At 41.8% G+C, this 23,306-nt stretch overlaps 1 protein-coding gene across 6 annotated transcripts in view; it reads left to right on the top strand.

Moving 5' to 3' along the window:
* The window catches only part of txndc11 (thioredoxin domain containing 11), a 96,573-nt gene that overhangs the window by 34,133 nt on the left and 39,134 nt on the right, over nucleotides 1–23,306 (top strand). For 5 of the 6 annotated variants that reach the window (XM_068056417.1, XM_068056416.1, XM_068056418.1 and 2 more), the window contains 3 exons: nucleotides 6,685–6,778; nucleotides 14,372–14,484; nucleotides 15,233–15,433. In XM_068056417.1, coding sequence (XP_067912518.1) covers nucleotides 6,685–6,778; nucleotides 14,372–14,484; nucleotides 15,233–15,433 — 408 coding nt within the window. The remainder of the gene's footprint in view (nucleotides 1–6,684; nucleotides 6,779–14,371; nucleotides 14,485–15,232; nucleotides 15,434–23,306) is intronic. The other variant, XM_068056421.1, reaches the window with a different exon arrangement.

The following is a 23,306-nucleotide window of genomic DNA, read 5'->3' as shown; positions in this document are numbered from 1 at the left end:
GGTATTTCTAATGCATATTTTGTTTTTGGACAAGGACATGCTCTACATTTACCATGCTGCCAGGTGTACTACTAATAAAGAGCGCCACGGCTGGCAATGATTTTCCCTCTGGACTGAGACTTGGACTTCTGCTTGCCTTACTGCTGTTAGAGGGATTACCATGATGTTACAAACATTGCAGTACCTGGTTGCACAGCTTCTCCAGTGTGCTGGGTATGTCTACTTGCTACCACTCCCTCAACCTCCCATGGTCAGTTAAAGTGCAGGTGATGTATCCAGTAGAAAATTGTCTGTTCTCCTTTGCTGCCTGAGGAGTAGTAGTGGGAACAAGAGAGAGGGAAACGTTTTTAAAAGAAAAGTGAAGAGGTGGGCGGGAAGGAAGGGATCACAAAGCTTTAATTCTTCCTTTCTTTGTGAAATTAGTATAGCTGCCCTACCCGTTACTTAACTTGGCTCAACTTGACAAAACACAGAAACAGTTGCAACAGGTTCAATGACTTTAGCCTCTTTAAAGCAGCCACAATCTGCTCACTTGTAGCAATCAATTTGAACTAAAGACAGAATTCTTGTTATCCTCTTTCCATATCCATCTGTTGATGGCTGACTTCTGCTGTCGACATTTGGTCTAATTAAAGTACGTAAGTGGAAAGAGGTTGTGAAGGGGAAGAAAAGAAAGCTGGTTCAGGAAATTCGTCGTCTGGCACTTCAGTGTTGGTACAAAAGCAAAATACTGTGGATGCTGGAAATCTGAAATAAAAACCCAAATGCTGGAAACAGTCAGCAGGTCAGGCAGCATCTGTGGAGAAAGAAAATGCCAATTCTTGCTGCTGCCTAACCTGAACCTTTCTAGCATTTGCTGTTTTTACTTGTGTGTTGATAGTATCCTAGTAACAGGTCGCAGGTATTCTAATTCCTTCATGGGATGTGAACATGGTTGGCAAGGTCAGCATTTGTTGCCCATCCCTAATTTCCCTTGCAAAGGTGTTGGTGAGCTTCTGCCTTGAACTGCTGCAGTCCATGTGGTGTAGATATACCAACAGTGCTGATAGGAAGGGAGTACCAGGATTTGGACCCAGTATCAGTGAATAAACGGCAATATAGTTACACACCATGCTGGCTTGGGCAGGAATTTGCAGGTGGTGGTGTTACAATGCCCTTGTCCTTCTATGCAGTAGAGGTCACTGGTTTAGACGATGCTGTCACAGGAAGCTTGGTGAGTTGCTGCAGTGCATCCTGTAGATGGTACACACTTCTGCCACTGTGTACCGGTGGTGCATGAGTTGCCAATCAAGTGGGCTGCTTTGTCCTCTATGTTGTCAAGCTTCTTGAGTGTTGGTGTTGTGCTGATCCAGGCAAGTGGAGGGTATTCCATCACACTCCTGACTTGTGTCTTGTAGATGGTGGACAGGCTTTGAGGAGACAGAAGTGAGTTACTCACTGTAGAATTCCCAGTCTCTTACCTGCTCTTGCAACCCCAGTATTTATATGGCTGGTCCAGTTAAGTTTCTGGTCAATGGTAATCCCCAGGATGTTGATGGTGGGGGATTCAATAGTGGTAATGCTTTTGAACATCAAGGGGAGATGGTTAGATTCTCTTGTTGGAGATGGTCATCGGCTGGCACTTAAGTGAAAGTAACATTTGAGCCACACATCAGCCCAAGCCTGAATGTCTTGCTGCTTGCAGGCATGGACTTCTTCACTATCTGAGGAATCGCGAATGGTACTGCACACTCTCTGCAATCATCAGTGAATATCCCCACTTCTGGCCTTATAATGGAGGGAAGGTGATTGAATCAGCTGAAGATGGTTGCAACTAGGACACTACCCTGAGGAACTCCTGTCATGATGTCATGGGGCTGAGATTATTGGCCTCTGTCAACTGCAACCATACCCTGCCCCCCTCCCGTGATTCCCATTGACTTCAATTTGGCTAGGGCTCCTAGATGCCACACTTAATATCAGGGGCAGTTACACTCCCCTCACTTCTGAATTCAGCTCTTTGGCCATGTTTGGACAACGGCTGTAAGAGGTCTGGAATGGAATGGACCTGGGCGAAAGCCAAACTGAGCATCAGTGAGCAGGTTGTTGCTGAGTAATTGCTGCTTCATAGCACTGTCGACAACCCCTTCCATCACTTTGCTGATTGAGAGTGGACTGAGGCGGTAATTGGCCAGATTAAATTGACCTGCATTTTTGAACAGGGCATACCTCGACAATTTTCCACATTGTTGGGTAGATGCCAGGGTTGTAGCTGTACTGGAACAGCTTGGCTCGGGGTGCGGCTAGTTCTGGAGCAAAAGTCTTCAGTCCTACTGCCGGGATGGTGTCGTAGCCTTTGATATATCCAGTGCCTTCAGCCATTTCTTGATAGCATATCGAGTGAAGCGAATTGGTTGAAGACTAGCTTCTGTGATCCTGGGGACCTCAGGAGGAGGCGGAGATGGGTCATCTGCTTGGCACTTCTGGCTAAAAATGGTTGGAAATGCATTGTCTTTTGCACTAACGTGCTGGGCTTCCCTATCGTTGAGGATGTGGATGTTTGTGGATCCTCCTCCTTCTCTTCCTCCCTCCTCCCCGTTGTGTAATTGTCCACCATTCATGACTGGATGTGGCAGGACTGCAGAGCACTGATCTGATCATTTGGTTGTGGGATGGCTTATTGCATGCTGCTTCTGCTGCTTAGCTTGCATGTAGTCCTTTGTTGTAGCTTCACCAGGTTGGCACCTTTTTTAGGCATGTCTGGTGCTGCTCCTGGCATGCTCACCTGTCCTCCTTTATTGAAGCAGGGTTGATCCCGTGGCTTGATGGTAGTGGTGGAGTGAGGGATATGCTGGGCCATGAGGTACAGATTATGGTTGATTTCAATTTTGCTGCTGATGGTCCACAGCACCTGATGGATGCCCAGTTTTGAGCTTCTAGATCTATTCTGAATCTATCCCATTTTAGCACGGTGGTAGTGCCACACAACACGACGGAGAGTATTCTCAGTATGCAGACTGGACTTTGTCTCCACAAGGACTGTGTGGTGCTCACTCCTACCAGTACCATTATGGAGAGATGCAGCTTAACAGGTAGATTGGTGAGGGTGAGGTCAAATGGGTTTTTCCCTCTGGATTCTTTACCACCTGCTATAGGCCCAGTCTGGCAGATATGTCCTTCAGTGCTTTGTCAGTAGGGGTGCTACCAAGCCACTCTTTGGTGACTGGCATTGAAGTCACCCAGCTAGTGTGCATTCTGTGCCCTTGCTCCTCTCGATGCTTCTTCCAAGTGGTGTTCAACATGGAGGAGAACTGATTCATCAGCTGAAGGAGGGTGGTATCTAGTAATCAACAAGGGGTTTTCTTTCCCCTTTTTGACCTGATGCCATGAGACTTCATGGGGTCTGGAATCCATGTTGAGGACTCCCAGGGCCACTCCCTCCTGACTGTGTATACCACTGTGCCACCAGCCAGCGGTAGGACAGACCCAGGGATGGTGATGGAGCCTGGGATATTGGCTGTAAGATATCATTTGGTGAGTATGACTGTCAGGCTCTCGTAAGTCCCCAGATGTAAGTGAGGAGGACTTTGCAGGCTTGACTGGGTAGTATGTGCCTTTGTCATTTTTGGTGCCTAGATCAATGCCAGCTGGACTGTCTGTTTTTTTTTTCAACTAAGTGGCTTGCTTGGCCCTTTGAAGGCATTTAAGAGTTAAGCACATTGCTGTTGGTCTGGAGTCACATATATGGGGCTAGACTGGGTAAGGACAGCAGATTTCCTTCCCTAAAGGACTTTTGGGAACCAGATAGGTTTTGACAACAATCTGGTATTATCATATTTACCCTTACTGAGCCAAGTGCTTTATTCTGGATTTAATTTAATTAATTGAATTTAAATTCCACCCGCTGCTGAGGTGGGATTTGAACTCGTGTCCAAAGTAGTCCGGGCCGCTGGATTACTTGTCCAGTAACATTACCACTATACTACCATTTCCCCCTGCTGTTCAGCTGCTGTTGATTATCTTGCTTTAACATTCAGGTGGTGAACTTCATTTCTATGATGGGTGCTGTCAAGACCCAGGTGCTGTTCAAAATATTCAGGGCACATGCTTTTTACATAAAAAGAGCACTGATCTGAGGTTGTGGATCTGGTCATGAGTTCCACTCTGCTGGTATGCCATTCTTAATACAAAAGTAAATATTGGATTTAGTTCTAAGTTAAATATGATGGCTAACAGCATGTGGTCAAATTCCTTTTTTAATGAGAAGATGGCAGAATGCCTGTTTTTCTCGAGTGGTGCAATTTTTCCAAGTGCAATTTTACTTCCTGCTTCCTAATTACAGAGGCAAAAATGAGTATTTGTCTGTTTTTAAATAGGAACTTTATACCCTGTGATTGTCCATTTTTTACTGTGGTGGTAGCAATCGAGAATGTAATTGTTTTTGCTTTTGAAACCATGTGGCTAATAGCATTTGTGATTTTTTTTTTTCTTAGCTGTATTAATCTATATCTTCCCATGCTGAAGTCGATTCCCTTTTTTTGGCTGGCTACTGCTTTGTGGTTCCCAGAATGATAAAGTCCATTAAATGCATGTGTTTTTTTTTAATGTTGAAATTGTTAACCGTAGCCTTTTTTCCATCTTGTGCTTATTTTAAATGCACCTGGTGCATTTTGCAGCATGCTTTAATCACTTGCTCCACCTGTCTTAAATTCTCTGCTTACTCCATTATGCTTTGGCTTCAAAGACGAGCGCTGATCTCCAAGACTGTATATGCCTCAAAGATAGAGGGGAACCACCTTTTTTTTTCATTCATGGGATGTGGGTGTCACTGGCTAGGCCAGCATTTATTGCCCATCCCCAATTGTCCTTGAGAAAATGGTGGTGAGCTGCCTTCTTGAACCGCTACTGTCCATGTGGGGTAGGTACACCCACAGTGCTGTTAGGAAGGAAGTTCCAGGAATTTGACCCAGCGACAGTGAAGGAACGGCGATATAGTTCCAAATCAGGATGGTGTGTGACTTGGAGGGGAACTTGCAGGTGGTGGTGGTCCCATGCATTTTTGCCCTTGTTCTAGTTGGCAGAGGTCGCGGGTTTGAAAGGTGCTGTCTAAGAAGCCTTGGTGCAGTGCATCTTGTAGATGGTGCACACTGCTGCCACTGTGCGTTGGTGGTGGAGAGAGTGAATGTTTGTGGATGGTGTGCCAATCAAGTGGGCTGCTTTTGTCCTGGATTGTGTCGAGCTTAAGTGTTGTTGGAGGTGCACCCATCGAGGCAAGTGGAGAGTATTCCATCATACTTCTGACTTGTGCCTTGTAGACAGTGGACAGGCTTTGGGGAGTCAGGAGGGGAGTTACTCGCCGCAGGATTCCTCGCCTCTGACCTGCTCTTGTAGCCACAGGATTTATATGGCTACTCCAGTTCAGTTTCTGGTCAATGGTATCCCCTAGGATGTTGATAGTGGGGGATTCAGCAATCATAATGCCATTGAATGTCAAGGCGAGATGGTTAAATTCTCTCTTGTTGGAGATCGTCATTGCCTGGCACTTGTGCGGCGCGAATGTTACTTGCCATGTATCAGCCCAAGCCTGGATATTGTCCAGGTCTTGCTGCATTTGTACATGGACTGCTTCAGTATCTGAGAAGTCGTGAATGTTGTTGAACAGTGCACAAGCATCAGCGAACATCCCCACTTCTGACCTAATGATTGAAGGAAGTTCATTGATGAAGCAGCTGAAGATGGTTGGGCCTAGGACACCACCCTGAGGAACTCCTGCAGTGATGTCCTGGAGCTGAAATGATTGACCTCCAACAACCACAACCATCTTCCTTTTGTGTGAGGTATGACTCCAACCAGCAGAGAGTTTTCCCCCTGACTCCCATTGACTTCAGTTTTGTTAGGACTCCTTGATGCCATACTCGGTCAAATGCTGCCTTGCTGTTAAAGGTGGTCATTTTCACTTCGTCTCTTGACTTCAGCTTTTTTGTCCATGTTTGAACCAAGGCTGTAATGAGGGGTCAGGGTCTGTGTCCACATAAAGACCTACTTGTGATTATTGACTCTCTACCCAATTGGAAAGGAGTTGGACTCCAAATGTCCACAGGCACGTGCTTTCCAGCAGGATAGTGAATAGGATTGAAAACTTGTATATCCTTTACTCCAGCCTAATTTAGTCACTGAAGCCAATTGTGTTGTTATTATCATGTTGGTAATATTTTTTGGAAGTTGCTCTTGAAATGGTCAGTTCTAATTATCAGATCTTGTTTGCTCTTCAGATGTTTTACAAGGTTTGTGGGTGTTATGTAATTTATGACTGCAACCACTTTTTATTTAAATGCACTAGCTTCTAACTAGCAGCTACAGGCAAACTAGTCCCATTAGCATTCCTAACGAATGATGCTTTGGCATAATGCAAGAGTTATTAGCAGTTTTTGTTTATATAATGTAGCTTCATTTGAAGAGTTATTGTTGTTGGACAGGGTCATACGTGTGTTATGTGTCAGTCATGACCGTCTTTTATTTAGCAGTATATGTTCTGGCACCCTTTCTGGATGAATCATTTGACTTTAACAGATGTTCTTACAAACCAGTTGTATGAGTAGTATGGTCTTGGGTGTTTTGGGTATTAGTTTTGGGTGGAAGATGCTGATGAGCTAACTCAAAATTCTTAAGTTGGCTTTATTTCATTTTCTCTCTTCTCCAACACAGCCAGGTGTTCTTGGATATTTCGAGTTCAACGCCTCACCACAGCCTCCAGGTTACCTGACGCTGTACGTCTCTGCATTGCATGCACTAAAGAGAGGTTAGACTTCTCATTAATTTTTGTGTACTGGAGCACTTGGTCTATGCCATAATTAAACGACGCAATGTAAACTTTCAATTTACTGTCTGGTGAAAACATTTTAATTCGTTGGAGGATCTCTTCGAACTTTACATTGTCGGAGAAGCACATTTGGCTCACCACATCTGTGACTGTCTTTCCCTCATTGTTTAATTTTTTTGTCTTGGTCCAATATTTATGCACTTTGCTTTTGAAAAGCCACAATGGATTTTGTTATGGATGCTGAAATGAGATTTTTCAATTTTGAAAATGATATAAAAGGATGCTCCTTGTCTATTGCAATATTTTGCAGAATTCTGTGTTTTCGATCTGTTAGCAGTCAATCTGGAAGCTGATTTAATCTGGTTATAACTTTGAGCACATGCAGCAGACTTTCTGGCAACTCGAGCAGAAGTGGTATCAAGATTCTGAGAATGATATTGCTATTAAACCAAAATGTTTTTACTTCATATTTCGTGGCAAATTAGTTCATGCAGGCTAATAAATTTTACCCGCCATCCCTTGCAAATACCAGTTTTAAAAAAGGGGATTGTGACATCTTTTAGCTCTGTGCAGTTTTAAAAGCTCTATAAACTGTGGTGACAATTTAATGGGAAATATAGATTTCCCAACATTAATTTTTTTTTTAGAATGTCAAAGATTCCCTTTCTATGAATTCTTATCTGATACCTATATGACAAATATAATTTGTGGGGCACTGTGGGCTGCTGATACTTGTGCAACAGAATTAACAAGAGAAAGGCGTGCAAGGTTTTTTCTGTTTTAGTCAATTCAGGTGTTACTTATAACAGATATTTCGCAAAAAAATTCAAAACCAGTGCTTTAGTTAGTTATGTGTTGAGGATTATAATATCAATTGCAATACCATTTACAACATGCTTCCTTTTCTCCCAGCTGTTTAGCTGCATAATGTATGCTAGAAAATGCAATGTTCGCTGATGCATGGAACAATTATTAGCCAGTTTATATGTGGAAACGTAGCCCTATTATGTGTTATTAAAAATATCCAGAGTTGGGAATGCTTGAAAGCAAATGTTTCCTATTTGACTTTTGATACTGTCCTTTTTTTTAAATCTGTACAGCAACCAATAGAAGACATTTTAAGTTGATGTAATGCCTCAAATATTGAATGTTGCATTTTTATTTAGCTTGAGTGAAATTTATTTTTTTCCCCCGGCACCTTTCACATATTAATGAGTTAATGAGGCTTAATGACTCCAATTTTGCCTATCTGATCCTTTTTTCTATGTGTGGTGTAGATAGGTCCTTTCCCCAAGCTGTACTTCTGTATTTGCTGTTATCCGCTATAACTTCCATTTTCTATATAATTGGGCTAGAGAAGGCTTGTTTACTATTTATTTTTCTTTTGAACTGCAGCTGTACATGGGATTTCTCATCAAGCAGTTTTAAGACTTTTAATACATTTATTTAGTTTGCAAGTGAAATGACTTTCATTGGTATGCATAGCAGAAGAAACAATTGAAGAGTTGCTAAAATTTTGCCTTGTACTTTTAGAAGTGTGAAGAATACCATTTGAGATCCAAGTGCAAGGATGTATAAAAACATTTCTGCCATATATCTTTTGAAATTTAAGTGCTCTTACGAGTTGATAGGGAGTCCAGCTCAATGATTAAAAGCGGCTCAAAAATTCCATCTGTGCTTAATTAAAAAAAGTTAACGATAGTATCAAACTTAAAGAAAAAGCATATAATTACACAAAGACAGGTGGCAGGTCAAAAGATTGGACAGAATATAAAAAGCAGCAAAGAATGACTAAAAGATTAATGAGGAAAAAAATTAGAGTATGAGAGAAAACTGGCTAGAACTATAAAGACAAATAACAGTTTCTGTAGATATTTAAAAAAGAAGAGGTTAAAGAGAGCATTGGTCCTATAGAAAGTGAGTCTGGGGAATTAATAATAGAGACTAAGGAGATGGCAGATGAATTGAACAGGTATTTTGCATCGGTCTTCACCATAGAGGATACAAGTAACATCCCAGTATTAGCTGTAAATCAGGAAATGGAAGGGAGGGAGGAACTCAAGAAATTACAATCACCAGGGAAGTGGTACTGAGCAAATTGTTGGAGCTGAGGGTTGACAAGTCCCCGGGTCCTGATGGTCTTCATCCTAGGATGTTAAAAGAAGTGGCTACTGAGATAGTTGATGCGTTGGGAATTTTGGAAAATCAAAACCTAGATTTGGGGAAGGTTACATTAGATTGGAAAATAGCGAATGTAACTCCTTTATTCGAAAAGGGAGGGAGACAGAAAGCAGGAAACTACAGGCCAGTTAGCTGAACATCTGTCATGGGGAAAATGTTAGAAGCTATTATTAAAGACATAGCAGGGCACTTAGAAAAATTCAAGATAATCCGGCAGAGTCAACATGGTTTTGTGAAAGAGAAATCATGTTTAACCAATTTATTGGAGTTCATTGAAGAAGTAACGTGCTGTGGATGAAGGGGAACCGATGGATGTACTGTACTTAAATTTCCAGAAGGCATTTGATAAGGTTCCACATCAAACATTATTGCGGAAAGTGAACGTTCATGGTGTAGGGGGTAACATATTGGCATGGATAGAAGATTGGATAGCTATCCGGAAACAGTAGGCATAAATGGGTCATTTTCTGGTTGGCAAGATGTAACGAGTGGTATGCCATAGAGATCAGTGCTGGGACCTCAACTTTTTACAATTTATATAAATTACTTAAATGAAGAGAAAAAAGGTATGGTTGCTAAATTTGCTGATGACACAAAGATAGGTAGGAAAGTAAGTTGTGAAGAGGACATGAGGCTACAAAGGGATATAGATCGTGTTACAAGAATTTTGTTTTTGTATTTAAAAACTTAGGATTCTGTGTGTTTAAAAAAAAAAACTGAAAATGGATTTCAGTGGACATTGAGACATCTGAACTTTATGGATGTTTTGAAAGGAAGTTCAACAAAAGTTGAACTTGTAAACAAGGTCAGGAAAGCAGGTAATTTCAAGGAAACCAGCAAGAGGTTTGACCTCAGGGCTACTCTTTAAGTGACAAGAGCAACTTTATGACTGAACATGTGACCTGTTTCAGGAAGGTTTTGCTTTCAGTTTGGAACTTTAAAAAGCCAATGAGTTTGAACAAAAAGCATGCATTTGAATTTAGAGTTTGACCTGCCTGGAGATCCGAAGACGACCCAGAAGAAGTATTACCTCTCTGTAAAAGAAGCCTGCATCTCTTGAGAAGAAACCCTGTATTTCAAATGTTGCAGATTTCTGTTGCTTCCTGTCTCTGAAGAATCCCTGCATCAAGTGTGGTTCCTGTTGCCTCCTGTGTTTTGGAAATCCTGAGATTTGAAGAAATCTTCTACTGCTATATTGCTGCTGTAAGACCTAAAGAAGACCTGTTGCTACATCTCTGATGGAAGACCTCATATGAAGCCTTCTACTGTTGAAGTTCTTTGAATGCCTACCTATCACAGACTGTTTATCAACCTCGCCTGGAAAGACTTCGAGTGGCATCCAACTATTCAACTTTGGGACATCTCACCAAACCGAAGAACCTCCTACCATATCATGACATACTAAGTTTTTTTTTTATTATTCCTTTCATTCCTATGAAACAGCTGTAAACCAAAATCTGTTTTTCCCCCAGTTAACCATTTTTTTCTAATTTTACATACTTGTGCATGAGAGCTAGGGAAAATAAGGAGGTTTAATATCTCAATCCATATATAAATTTACTTCACTGTTGGTTAAGACTTGTTTTTGTAATCAGTTAATTTTGTTGTTGATTTTTTAAAAACCTGGTTGATGTGCTTTATTCAGGGACAAATAGAGTATCTAATTGGCTGTTTCAGTAAGTGGGAAAATTTATTGTGACTTGTGGGGAAGTGGGATTGAATTAACAGTGCACTGCTCCTGCCTCGGTTGTAACAATAGGTTAAGTGAGTGGGCAAAGATCTGGCAAATGGCGTATAACGTGGGAAAATGTGAAATTGTCCATTCTGGCAGGAAGAATAAAAAAGAAGCATATTATCTAAATGGTGAGAGATTGCAGAGCTCTGAGATGCAGAATGATCCTAGTGTCCTCGCGCGTAAATTGGAAAAGGTTAGTATGCAGGTACAGCAAGTAATTAGGAAGGCTAGTAGAATGTTATCATTTATTGCGAGAGGAAGGGAATAAAAAGTAGGGAGGTTATACTTCAGCTATACAGGGCATTGGTGAGACCCCATCTGGAGTAATATGTACAGTATTGGTCTCTTTATTTAAAGAAGGATGTAAATGAGTTGCAAGTAGTTCAGAGAAGGTTTACTAGACTTATACCTGGAATGGGCAGGTTGTCTTGTGAGAAAAGGTTGGACAGGCTAGACTTGTATCCGCTGGAGTTTAGAAGAGTAAGAGGCGACTTGATTGAAACATATAAGGTCCTGAGGGGTCTTGACAGGGTGGATGTAGAAAAGATGTTTCCTCTTGTGGGAGAATCTAGAACTAGGGGCCACTATTTAAAAATAAGGGGTCGCCCATTTAAGACCGAGATGAGGAGAAATTTTTTCTGAGGGTCGTGAGTCTTTGGAACTCTCTTCCTCAAAAGGCATTGAAAGCAGAGTCTTTGAATATTTTTATGGCAGAGGTAGATAGATTCTTGATAAGCAAGGGGGTGAAAAGTTATTGGGGGTAGGCGGGAATGTGGAGTTGAGGGTACAATCCGATCAGCCATGATCTTATTGAATAGCAGAGCAGGCTCAAGGGGCTGAGTGGCCTAATGCTACTCCTTGTTCGTATGAAGCTTCCTTCTTGCTGACATGAGTATAGACATTGGTTTGACTTAGTACTGCACTGACCAATGAGAAGGTTTAACATCAATTCCTGGTTTGTGACCAGCTCGCTAATCTTGTTGCGATAGTTCTTTTTAGAATTGTGGGCTTGTGCTTTTGATCACTATTTTTAGTGATCTTGCTGGGGAATGCATGTGTGGACATAGGGTGAGAATACAAGTTCTCCTGAGTCTTCATTTGCAAGCCAACATGGTGAATGTTGCTGTTCAGAATGTTGGCTGAGGTACCCAAGCAAAAATGAACACCTCAGAAAAGTAGGAAAGAAAAATTGGAAAACAAAAAACTATCACAGTTGCAGTCATAGGAGCCACAGTCGGTTCCACCTCCCCTCTCAGGAGGAAGTGTGGCTGTATGCAGGGACAATTGGGAACAGAAATGGGGGAATATAAATCTACATTCAAAACTATATAGGGGGAAAATGGGTGAAGAATAAAAATATGATGGCTTAAATTGGGAAACAACTATGTTTCAAGGGAGCAAAGAATATTTGCTGTTTAATGTTGAGAATAACAACATTTTCCATCTTTGGAACTGGAGAAGGCCACACAATTGTTTTTCTATGTTCTTATTGCATTGACTTAAAGTTGGAGAATCAGCATGCTTTAACATTGTACTGAAGCCTGGTGTTAATCATTTGACGCCACCTTCCTTCACTAATAATTCTTCTCTGCTACTACTTGTACACTTGTGAAAATAATGCAAGTGGTTATTGCTGTCCTATTTCCCACCTTCAGGAAAGTAGGGATGAAAGTTGGAAAAGTGATACCTACAGTTTTAGATCATTTTTAAATCACTACTTGGTTAAATGGAACACTTTTTTTTTGAAGCAATGTTTGAAGTTATTAAATTTAATTGCTTGAATTTGAATTCTTCTATGTAATGAAGCAACTTAATATGTGGTGTTATGAAGGTTTGTCCCTGCAGAGAATAGTACAGATGAGTTGAACTCCCAGCCTGCCTGTACATGTCAGGGATGCTTTTTTCACATTATGAGCCAATGCAGATTATCTCGCAACATTCAAAAGGTTTGAATGATTACACATAGTCAGTTTGCTCCGTTCCATTGTGCCTGTGCTGCAGGTCAGACGGGCATCAATAAAACTGACGTGTACAATCACCCTGAATTCTAGTTTAAATAGAACATTAGAAACTACAGTGGGTTTGCATGGAATTTGCAAATTCCTTTATGAATGCTTGTTTCTAATATCTAAAATGTCATGTCAGCATAGTTATACTGAGGTCATTGATGTCTTTATAAGCCATTATGCTAATTGTTCTCTGGTGAAGTACTGTCAGTTAATGAAATGTAGATGTCTGTGGATTTATTGCAAAAACTCTCTTGAAACAATTTTTGTTAAAACTGATGCTATGGTACCGGAACATTTTTTTGTTTAGATGAATAAAAGTGGCTTTCTGATCACAAAGTTGCATGATTTTAACATTTAGTAATTGCCATCTTGAGTATCTTCAATTATTGACCTCTTTCTGGGAAAGATGTGTGATGAAAATGTCTCCGATTCCCTGTCAGTACCTTTTTCAGGGTTTAGAGTCATAGTTATACAGCACAGAAACAGGCCCTTCGGTCCATTGTGTCTGTGCTGGCCATCAAGCACCTAACTATTCTAATCCCATTTTCCAGCACTTGGCCCATAGCCTTGTATGCTATGGTATTTCAAGTGCTCATCTAGATACTTCTTAAATGTTGTGAGGGTTTTTGCCTCTACCACCTCTTCAGGCAGTGAGTTCCAGATTCCAATCACACACTCTAGGTGAAATTTTTTTTCCTCACATCCCCTCTAAACCTCCTACCCCTTACCTTAAATCTATGCCCCCTGGTTATTGACCCCTCCGCAAAGGGAAAAAGTTTCTTCCTATTTAACCTATTAATGCCCCTCATAATTTTGTATACCTCAATCATATCCCCCCTCAGCCTTCTCTGCCCTAAGGAAAACAACCCTAGCCTTTTCAGTCTCTCTTCATAGCTGAAATGCTCCAGCCCAGGCAACATCCTGGTGAATCTCCTCTGCACCCTCTCCAGTGCAATCACATCCTTCCTATAGTATGTTGCCCAGAACTGTACACAATACTCCAGCTGTAGCCTAACTAGCATTTTATACAGCTCCATCATAACCTCCCTGCTCTTATATTCTATGCCTCAGCTAATAAAGGCAGGTATCCCATATGCCTTCCTAGCCACCTTGCATACCTGTGCTGCTGCCTTCAGTGATCTATGGACATGTACACCAAGATCCTTCTGTATTTTCTAGGGTCCTACCATCCATTGTATATTCCCTTGCCTTGTTAGTCCTCCCAAAATGCATCACCTCACACTTCTCCGGATTAAATTCCATTTGCCACTACTCCGCCTATCTTATCAGCCCATCTATATCATCCTGTAATCTAAGGCTTTCCTCCTCACTATTTACGACACCACCAATTTTCATGTCATCTGCAAACTTACTTATCATACCTCCTATATTCACGTCTAAATCATTAATGTACACTACAAACAGCAAGAGTCCCAGCACCAATCCCTGCGGTACACTACTGGTCACCGGCTTCCACTCGCAAAAATTGTGGGTTTTTTTTAATGAAATGGGTCCTTCTTAAGCAAGTCATTGTAATTGGGACCATTTTTCACTATGAAATTCCTATTACATTGAGCATTCTGATTCTAGGCTGTTATAAAAAAAATTTTGAGATCGGCTTTAAACAGAACATACCTGTGATTTCAGATCATCAAGGAACAATTCGTTTTGGTGTGATAACCAGCAAGCAGGTGGCTGAAAAGATATCAGTAACCAATCCTGGAACAATTTATATGCATAGGCATTTCAACTCTTCCATTGTAAGTGGTTAATGTATTCCATTATATGTAGCTTACTATAATTCTGCAATTAGTGTCTAATGTAATGCTTTCAAACTTTTTTTAAGACTGGTTAAGACTAAAGTGAATGAGATTTGGTTGTGAACTGAGTATTTGAGATGAGAATTGAACAATGATTTAGGACTGATAGCAAGAGGGTTTTTTTAATATGGAGTGTTGAATCTGTCAAATGCAGTAACTGAGTTATTGGTTGAAGCAGAGATCATGGCAACATTTAAGAATATGTTAGGTGGTTGAAGGAGAGAGGAACATGGGATTGGGAGTACTGTTCACATAAAGGATGAACAGTTGGGTCAAACAGTCTGCTTCAGTGGTGTAATTTCTACGTAGGCCAGAAAATAGATGTCTTTCCAACATAGTTTGATGTATGTAACACATGGTGACTGAATGATGGGACATGGATTTACTTGCAAGGTGAGTTGGGAGATGCTACCCTCCATGAGAGTCTGGAAAGACTGTGGATGAGTGATTACTAGACTGGGCTTGTGTACCAACCCTCCTTTTGAGCTCACCTCTGGTGGAAACTTGAGAGAAAGTCAGCTGGAGATCTGATTGTGACATGGGAGACCTGAAAGATAAGACAAGAGTGCAATATGAATAGATTTTGCTTTTTCTGTACTGCAGGGAAGTGCTTTCAGTTTATTTTTTATTTACTTTTGTAAAGTAGGAGCTGTAACATCCTGAAACTTGGTCTGTCTTCCTACTACAGGTCTTTCCTCATGATGTCTTAAACTTCACCGCCATGAATGTCTACCGCTGGGCTTTTGAGAACCGCGAGACCTTTATACACTGGTTGCGACCACATGGAAGCAAGAGCCTTCTTTTAAACAATGAACTGAAGAAAGGCCCAGCATTATTACTGTTTTTCCCCTTTAGCCCATTAGCTGAAAAACAACCACTAATGGAGGAGGTGAGAAATAAAGATGTGGAATTGCATACTTTGAATAGAAATAGGGTTTAAGGGCCAAGTAATTGACAATTTTATACTTGTTGAATGCATTTGAGAAATGTTATTTTGAAAATGGCACTATCCGTTCATAGTCTACAGCTAAAAGATATGAGCATTGTTAGGAAGACTCCCCAAGCTCTTCTGCACACCGTGACAAGTTTCTGAAGTGCATTTACAGCCACTTACTGGTAGCATTGTTCCTTTTTATGCTAGCTGTTACTACATTCTCACCTACCAAATACAGCATACCAGCTTGTCTTGTAGGCTGCTTCTCCAGGTTTAGCTTCTTTGAAACTATTTTTTTTTTTTTTTAGAGATACAGCACTGAAACAGGCCCTTCGGCCCGCCGAGTCTGTGCCGACCATCAACCACCCATTTATACTAATCCTACACTAATCCCATATTCCCACGACATCCCCACCTGTCCCTATATTTCCCTACCACCTACCTATCCTAGTGGCAATTTATAATGGCCAATTTACCTACCAACCTGCAAGTCTTTTGGCTTGTGGGAGGAAACCGGAGCACCCGGAGAAAACCCACGCAGACACAGGGAGAACTTACAAACTCCACACAGGCAGTACCCAGAAGTGAACCCGGGTCGCTGGAGCTGTGAGGCTGCGGTGCTAACCACTGCGCCACTGTGCCGCCCTTATTGTGCTCTTATGTTTACAACTTTTATTGTGTAACCTTGATGGACAATATCATCTTCTGGGATTTGTATATTTGGATAGATGAGGAGCATACTGCATTTACCCATCAGGTTGGATTAATTGAATAAGAAATTTGTATAGTGCAGCTGGAAATTTTCCAGCCAAGATATTTTATTCCTCTAGTTTAGAGCAGGAAATGATGGACAACAGGTGAACAGATTCGAGACAGTGTTCATTTTGAGCCAGCATACTTGCTTTATTTTACGTAAGGAATGCCTTGGGGAAAAAATGGGAAAGGTTTGATGGTAGTAACACCAGCTCAAGAGCGTAATGCTGTTATACAAGATGTTGATTTGGTAGACAATGAATTGTCTGATCATCCAGGTAGACAAGTTACAATATTGGCAAATGTCTACAGTAAGCTATCATTTTCTTTTATACTCCACCCCTGGAAAACAAACATTAAATCAAATAGTTTCAGCAACTTCCTTCCATTGTCATTAGTGTTTACTGTATCTACCAAGGGTAGTTCACTTTCATTAGACATAATGGTTTTTAAATGTCAAGCACAAAACGTCAGCCCTGTGGTTTCCATTGCTAAAATGACAAATGTAAATAATGCTTTTGTTTAATGTTCAAGCAATTTTAATTTATGACTTATTTGATCAAATGCTAACCAAACTGTACTCTATATCCTGCCCGACCTTTTTTTTTGTTTGCCGTATCTGCTAATCCGATTACAGATTGATGTGATCCAGATTTCCCCGCCCTTCATTTCAGTGACTGTTGTTTAATTGCATGAAGTTTCCAATCCAGTTTGTACTCTGCTGGTACATATCTTGCAGTTTCAGTTGTTAGTAACTGGACCTCTGCTCCACAGTCATCTCAACTCTGCAACAGTTTTCACAATTTTCTATCTCTTCCTGTTCTGTGAGCCAGATGATGAAGTTGAATACTATTTCTGATTCTAATATTGGTTGACAATCTAGAAATTGGGGCCCAGTATCCATGCTAGCTTCTGTAGTTTAGAATTCAAATTAAATGTAGAGATGCACAGAAACTCTATTGAGATCGACAGTGTACCATTGGCAGAAACTGGCAAGATATCCAGTCACTCAGTGGATTTGAACCAGTATCCAGTGACCTAAAGGTGATCATTTTGAATTAATTCTTTTTGTTTGATGCTTATTAAGTAGAAGTAGGCAACCCAGGAAGGAGTCTTGTGCAGTTTTCTTTAATCTACCCTTGGTACAAAAATATAAAGAAAACTAGTGTTTTAGAATATAGAACATAGAACAGTACAGCACAGTACAGGCCCTTCGGCCCACGATGTTGTGCCGAACCTTTAACCTATTCTAAGATCAAACTACCTACATACCCTTCATTCTACTATCATCCATGTACCTATCCAAGAGTCGCTTAAATGTCCCTAATGTATCTGCTTCTACTACCACCGCTGGCAGTGCATTCCACGCACCCACCACTCTCTGTGTAAAGAACCTACCTCTGACATCTCCCCGAAACCTTCCTCCAATCACCTTAAAACTATGCCCCCTGGTGATAGCCCTTTCCGCCCTGGGAAAAAGTCTCTGGCTATCCACTCTATCTATGCCTCTCATCATCTTGTACCCCTCTATCAAATCACCTCTCATCCTTCTTCGCTCCAATGAGAAAAGCCCTAGCTCCCTCAACCTTTCTTCGTAAGACATGCCCTCCAGTCCAGGCAGCATCCTGGTAAATCTCCTCTGCACCCTCTCTAAAGCTTCCACATCCTTCCTATAATGAGGCGGCCAGAACTGAACACAATATTCCAAATGTGGTCTAACCAGGGCTTTATAGAGCTGCAGCATAACCTCGCGGATCTTAAACTCAATCCCCCTGTTAATGAAAGCCAACAACACCTTCTTAACAACCCTATCAACTTGGGTGGCAACTTTGAGCGATCTGTGGACATGGACCCCAAGATCCCTCTGTTCCTCCACACTACCAAGAATCCTGTCTTTAAGCCTGTATTCTGCATTCAAATTCGACCTTCCAAAATGAATCACTTCACATTTTTCCAGGTTGAACTCCATCTGCCACTTCTTAGCCCAGCTCTGCATCCTGTCAATATCCCGTTGCAACCTACCACACTATCCATAACTCCAGCAACCTTCGTGTCATTGGCAAACTTGCTGACCCAGCCTTCCACTTCCTCTTCCAAGTCATTTATAAAAATCACAAAGAGCAGAGGTCCCAGAACAGATTCCTGCAGAACAACACTGGTCACCGAGCTCCAGGCTGAATACTTTGCATCTACTACCACCCTCTGTCTTCTATGGGCCAGCCAATTCTGTATCCAGACAGCCAACTTTCCCTGTATCCCATGCCTCCTTACTTTCTGAATGAGCCTACCATGGGGAACCTTATCAAACGGCTTGCTAAAATCCATACACACCACATCCACCGCTCTTCCTTCACCAATGTGTTTTGTCACATCTTCAAAGAATTCAATAAGGCTTGTGAGGCATGACCTGCCCCTCACAAAGCCATGCTGACTGTCTCTAATCAAACTATGCCTTTCCAAATAATCATAAATCCTGTCTCTCAGAATCCTCTCCAATAATTTGCCCACTACCGACGTAAGACTGACTAGTCTATAATTCCCAGGGTTATCCCTATTCCCTTTCTTGAACAAGGGAATAACATTTGCCACCCTCCAATCATCTGGTACTACTCCAGTGGACAGCGAGGACGCAAAGATCACCGCCAAAGGTGCGGAAATCTCTTCCCTCGCTTCCCGTAATATCCTTGGGTATATCCTGTCTGGCCCCGGGGACTTATCTGTCCTCATGTCTTTCAAAATTTCCAGCACATCCTCCCTCTTAACATCAACCTGTTCGAGTATATCAGCCTGTTTCATGCTGTCCTCACAAACGACCAGGTCCCTCTCACTAGTGAATACTGAAGCAAAGTATTCATTTAGGACCTCCCCTACCTCCTCCGACTCCAGGCACAAGTTCCCTTCACTATCCCTGATCGGCCCTACCCTCACTCTGGCCATCCTCTTGTTCCTCACATAATTGTAGAACGCCTTGGGATTTTCCTTAATCCTACCCGCCAAGACTTTTTCATGTCCCCTTCTAGCTCTCCTAAGTCCATTCTTCAGTTCCTTCCTGGCTACCTTGTAACCCTCTAGAGCCCTGTCTGATCCTTGCTTCCTCAACCTTAAGTAAGCTTCTTTCTTCCTCTTGACTAACTGTTCCACATCTCTTGTCATCCAAGGTTCCTTCACCCTACCATCCCTTCCTTGCCTCATCGGGACAAACCTATACAGCAGTCGCAGCAAGTGCTCCCTAAACAACCTCCACATTTCTGTCGTGCCTTTCCCTGAGAACATCTGTTCCCAATTTAAGCTCCCCAGTTCCTGCCTAATAGCATTGTAATTCCCCCTCCCCCAATTAAATATTTTCCCATCCCGTCTGCTCCTGTTCCCCTCCATGACTATAGTAAAGGTCAGGGAGTTGTGATCACTATCACCGAAATGCTCTCCCACCGAGAGATCTGCCACCTGGCCTGGTTCGTTGCCAAGCACCAAGTCCAACATAGCCTCCCCTCTAGTCGGCCTATCTACATATTGAGTCAGGAAACCTTCCTGGACACACCTGACAAAAGCTGCTCCATCCAAACTATTTGCACTAAGGAGGATCCAATCAATATTAGGGAAGTTGAAGTCACCCATGACAACAACCCTGTTACTTCTGCACCTTTCCAAAATCTGCCTCCCAATCTGTTCCTCCGTGTCTCTGTTGCTATTGGGGGGTCTATAGAAAACTCCCAATAAAGTGACTGCTCCTTTCCTGTTTCTGACTTCCACCCATAATGACTCAGTAGACAAACCCTCCTCGATGACCTCCTTTTCTGCAGCTGTGATACTATCCCTGATTAGCAATGCCACTCCCCCACCTCTTTTACCTCCCTCCCTATTCCTTTTGAAACATCTAAACCCCGGAACATCCAACATCCATTCCTGCCCCTGTGATATCCAAGTCTCCATACTGGCCACAACATCGTAGCTCCATGCTCTAAGTTCATCACCCTTGTTCCTGACACTTCTTGCGTTAAAATAGACACACTTCAACCCATCATACTGGCTGCAACTTTGCCCTGTCAACTTTCTAACCTTCCTCACAGACTCTCTGCATTCTGTATCTGCCTGTTCAACAGCTACCCCATCCACTGATCCGTAGCTCCAGTTCCCATCCCCCTGCCAAACTAGTTTCAACCCTCCCGAAGAGCTCTAGCAAACCTCCCGCCCAGGATATTGGTGCCCGTCCAGTTCAGATGCAACTCGTCCTTCTTGTACAGGTCCCACCTTCCCCAGAAGGTATCCCAATGATCCACATATCTGAAGCCCTCCCTCCTACACCAGCTCTGTAGCCACGTGTTCGGCTGCACTCGCTCTCTGTTTCTAGCCTCACTAGCACGTGGCACCGGTATCAATCCTGAGATTACTATTCTGTTCGTCCTGCCTTTTTAGCTTCCAACCTAACTCCCTATATTCGCTTTTCAGGTCCTCGTCCCTTTTCCTAGCTATGTCATTGGTACCGATGTGTACCACGACATCTGGCTGCTCCCCCTCTACATCTAGTATATGAAAAGGGAGCTGTTTAATTAACTGTGAAGGATTTTGTTGAACAGGTTTTTAAAAAGCAAATTAGCAGGAAGTGATTCAACTCGACTTTTTTTTTTATATGCCATGGTTTGCAAAAAGTTAGCTCCCCATGCTGTTTGTAACAGCATATGCATAGAAAAATGATTCTTTGCAAGAGAGAACTTTTTTTTAGCTGAAGAATTGTTGACTTGTCATGAGGATTTCTCAGCATGTTTAAATTGAGATATTCCAAAAATTGGAAACAAATTTTGCTGCAAGGTCTAAAAGATCTCCTTTTTGCTATCTTGTAAAATCTAAGGCTGCTGAAGCATGCCACTTTTGCTTCCTCTGTTTTTTTTTTAGTACAGAGCATCCTTTACGTAATGAATGTAAGGAGAGGAAATGGCTTACTTCTAAAGATAACCACAAGCTTAGCACAATTCAACTTCACAAATGATTGGCATAAATTAATTTCATACACTACTTGCTCTTCAAGATGAGTGTTGGCCTTGAGCAATAGAACATTTCCTATTTTTGGGCACATATTGTAGGGGCGGCACAGTGGCGCAGTGGTTAGCACTGCAGCCTCACAGCTCCAGCGACCCGGGTTTGGTTCTGGGTACTGCCTGTGTGGAGTTTGCAAGTTCTCCCTGTGACCACGTGGGTTTCCGCCGGGTGCTCCGGTTTCCTCCCATAGCCGAAGACTTGCAAGTTGATAGGTAAATTGCCCCTAGTGTAGGTAGGTGGTACGGCAATTGAGGGAAGGTGGGGATGTGGTAGGGGACATGGGATTAATGTAGGATTAGTATAAATGGGTGGTTGATGGTTGGCATAGACTCGGTGGGTCGAAGGGCCTGTTTCAGTGCTGTATTTCTCTGACTCTATGACATCAAGCATCCCCAGGTTGGGTATTAGAGTAAAACTTCCTCTGCTCTTGTCTCAACCTCAGAAGAGCAGCCCACTCTGCACCAGTTTGACTTTTTTTCATTCCCCACTTCAATTTTGCTATGGTGAGTGAGATTGCTAAATTTAAAAGCTGTTATGGGTACTTGCTGTAAATTTGGCTGTTATGGGTACTTGCCTATTTAAATTGTTAAGAACTGACCAAACTCATTTTAGTATTGAACCCTCACAGGCAGTAGACAGATTTTTAACCACATAATCTGGTCTGGATTTGAATTCAATTCTGAGGTTAGTAAGGATTATATAATATACTTCACCCAGCTTTTCAAAGGTCATGCTTTTAATATTAAAGGGAAACGAACATCTAAGAATATTTTACTGCAAAATGTTGTAAACATTTTAATATGGTATTTGATAGTTTAAATCAAATTTACAGATTTATCTCTTTTGCAAGAGTGAATTTATGTGCTCGCATTGCACAAAACAAAGGACTGCCTTGCAGTGTGCTTTCTGGTAATAGGTCCCCACGTAGTATCTTCTGAAACAAAATTAGTCCACAGACTTAATTTCAATAAACTGTGGTCAACAATCCCATCCACTCTGAGAATGAACATGTTGAAAGGGGATATTTTTGTCATGTGACATCTAATGATCTGTCTTCACCCAATGAAGTCTAAATGCATAAAATGTTCCAATGAGAAGCTATGTGAATGTAGTTTTTAAATCCAACTTTTAAATGGACAGTGTATCTAGGAGAATGTACTTAACTTGTTGCAGTTTGACCTTCCTTTACCCACCCTGAACCATTCTTTTGTTGTGTACATTGATCGATGACCCTTTCCATAAGCAGTCTGCTACCAATTGAAATGTGCATCTTTATTCTTTGTTGCAGAGTTTAGCTTAGCCCAGGTTGAAACAGTAAATCCCATTTGCAGTAAGGTACTTTGAAATGTTGCTTGCCCAGTACATCCCCCGTTGATTCTGTGACTGAAAACTTTAAGCAGAGTGCAGGATGAACTACTGTCAAATTTGTTTATCTGCAAAGTAATTTTGCCAGTATCCATTATGGAACGTGTACAGCAAGAGAAGTACATTTAAAAAAAAAAGTCTACATCTTTGGCATCTGTTTAAATCTATCTCTCTACCATCCACCCTGATCTCTTCTCCCCCACTTCTCATTGCCAGTTTGGAAACTTGTGTCCTCCAAAATGCAACCATTTTTGCCGATTTTATGTATTCCATTATCACCTTGTTCCAATTCTATTGACTTTTCCTTAATTTTTGTTTTGTTTGTTGCTGCAGTTGGATTGATGTTTGGCTGCCCATATGTTTCTGGCTTGCATGATCAGCTGAACAACGTAAACCACAAATAAACCTGTTTCTAGCTACTGTCAAAAAGGAAAGAAACTAGCGAGCAGTACCTCAAAGTTCGTAATCTCCAGATTACTCTCCGTATCACATGCTAACGAGTATAGAAACTGGAGGATAGAGCAGATGAATGCATTGCTGGAGAGATAGTACAGGAGGGAGAGCTTTAGATTCCTGAGACATTGGGACTGGTTAGGCGAAGATAGGATCTGTGCAGGCTGGATGGGTTGCACCTGAACAGAGCCGGGACCAATGTCCTGGCGGCCCAATTTGCTAG

The sequence above is a fragment of the Heterodontus francisci genome, chromosome 24 (assembly GCF_036365525.1).
Source record: "Heterodontus francisci isolate sHetFra1 chromosome 24, sHetFra1.hap1, whole genome shotgun sequence".
NCBI lineage: Eukaryota > Metazoa > Chordata > Chondrichthyes > Heterodontiformes > Heterodontidae > Heterodontus > Heterodontus francisci.
This window is presented reverse-complemented; position numbering and strand designations above follow the sequence as displayed.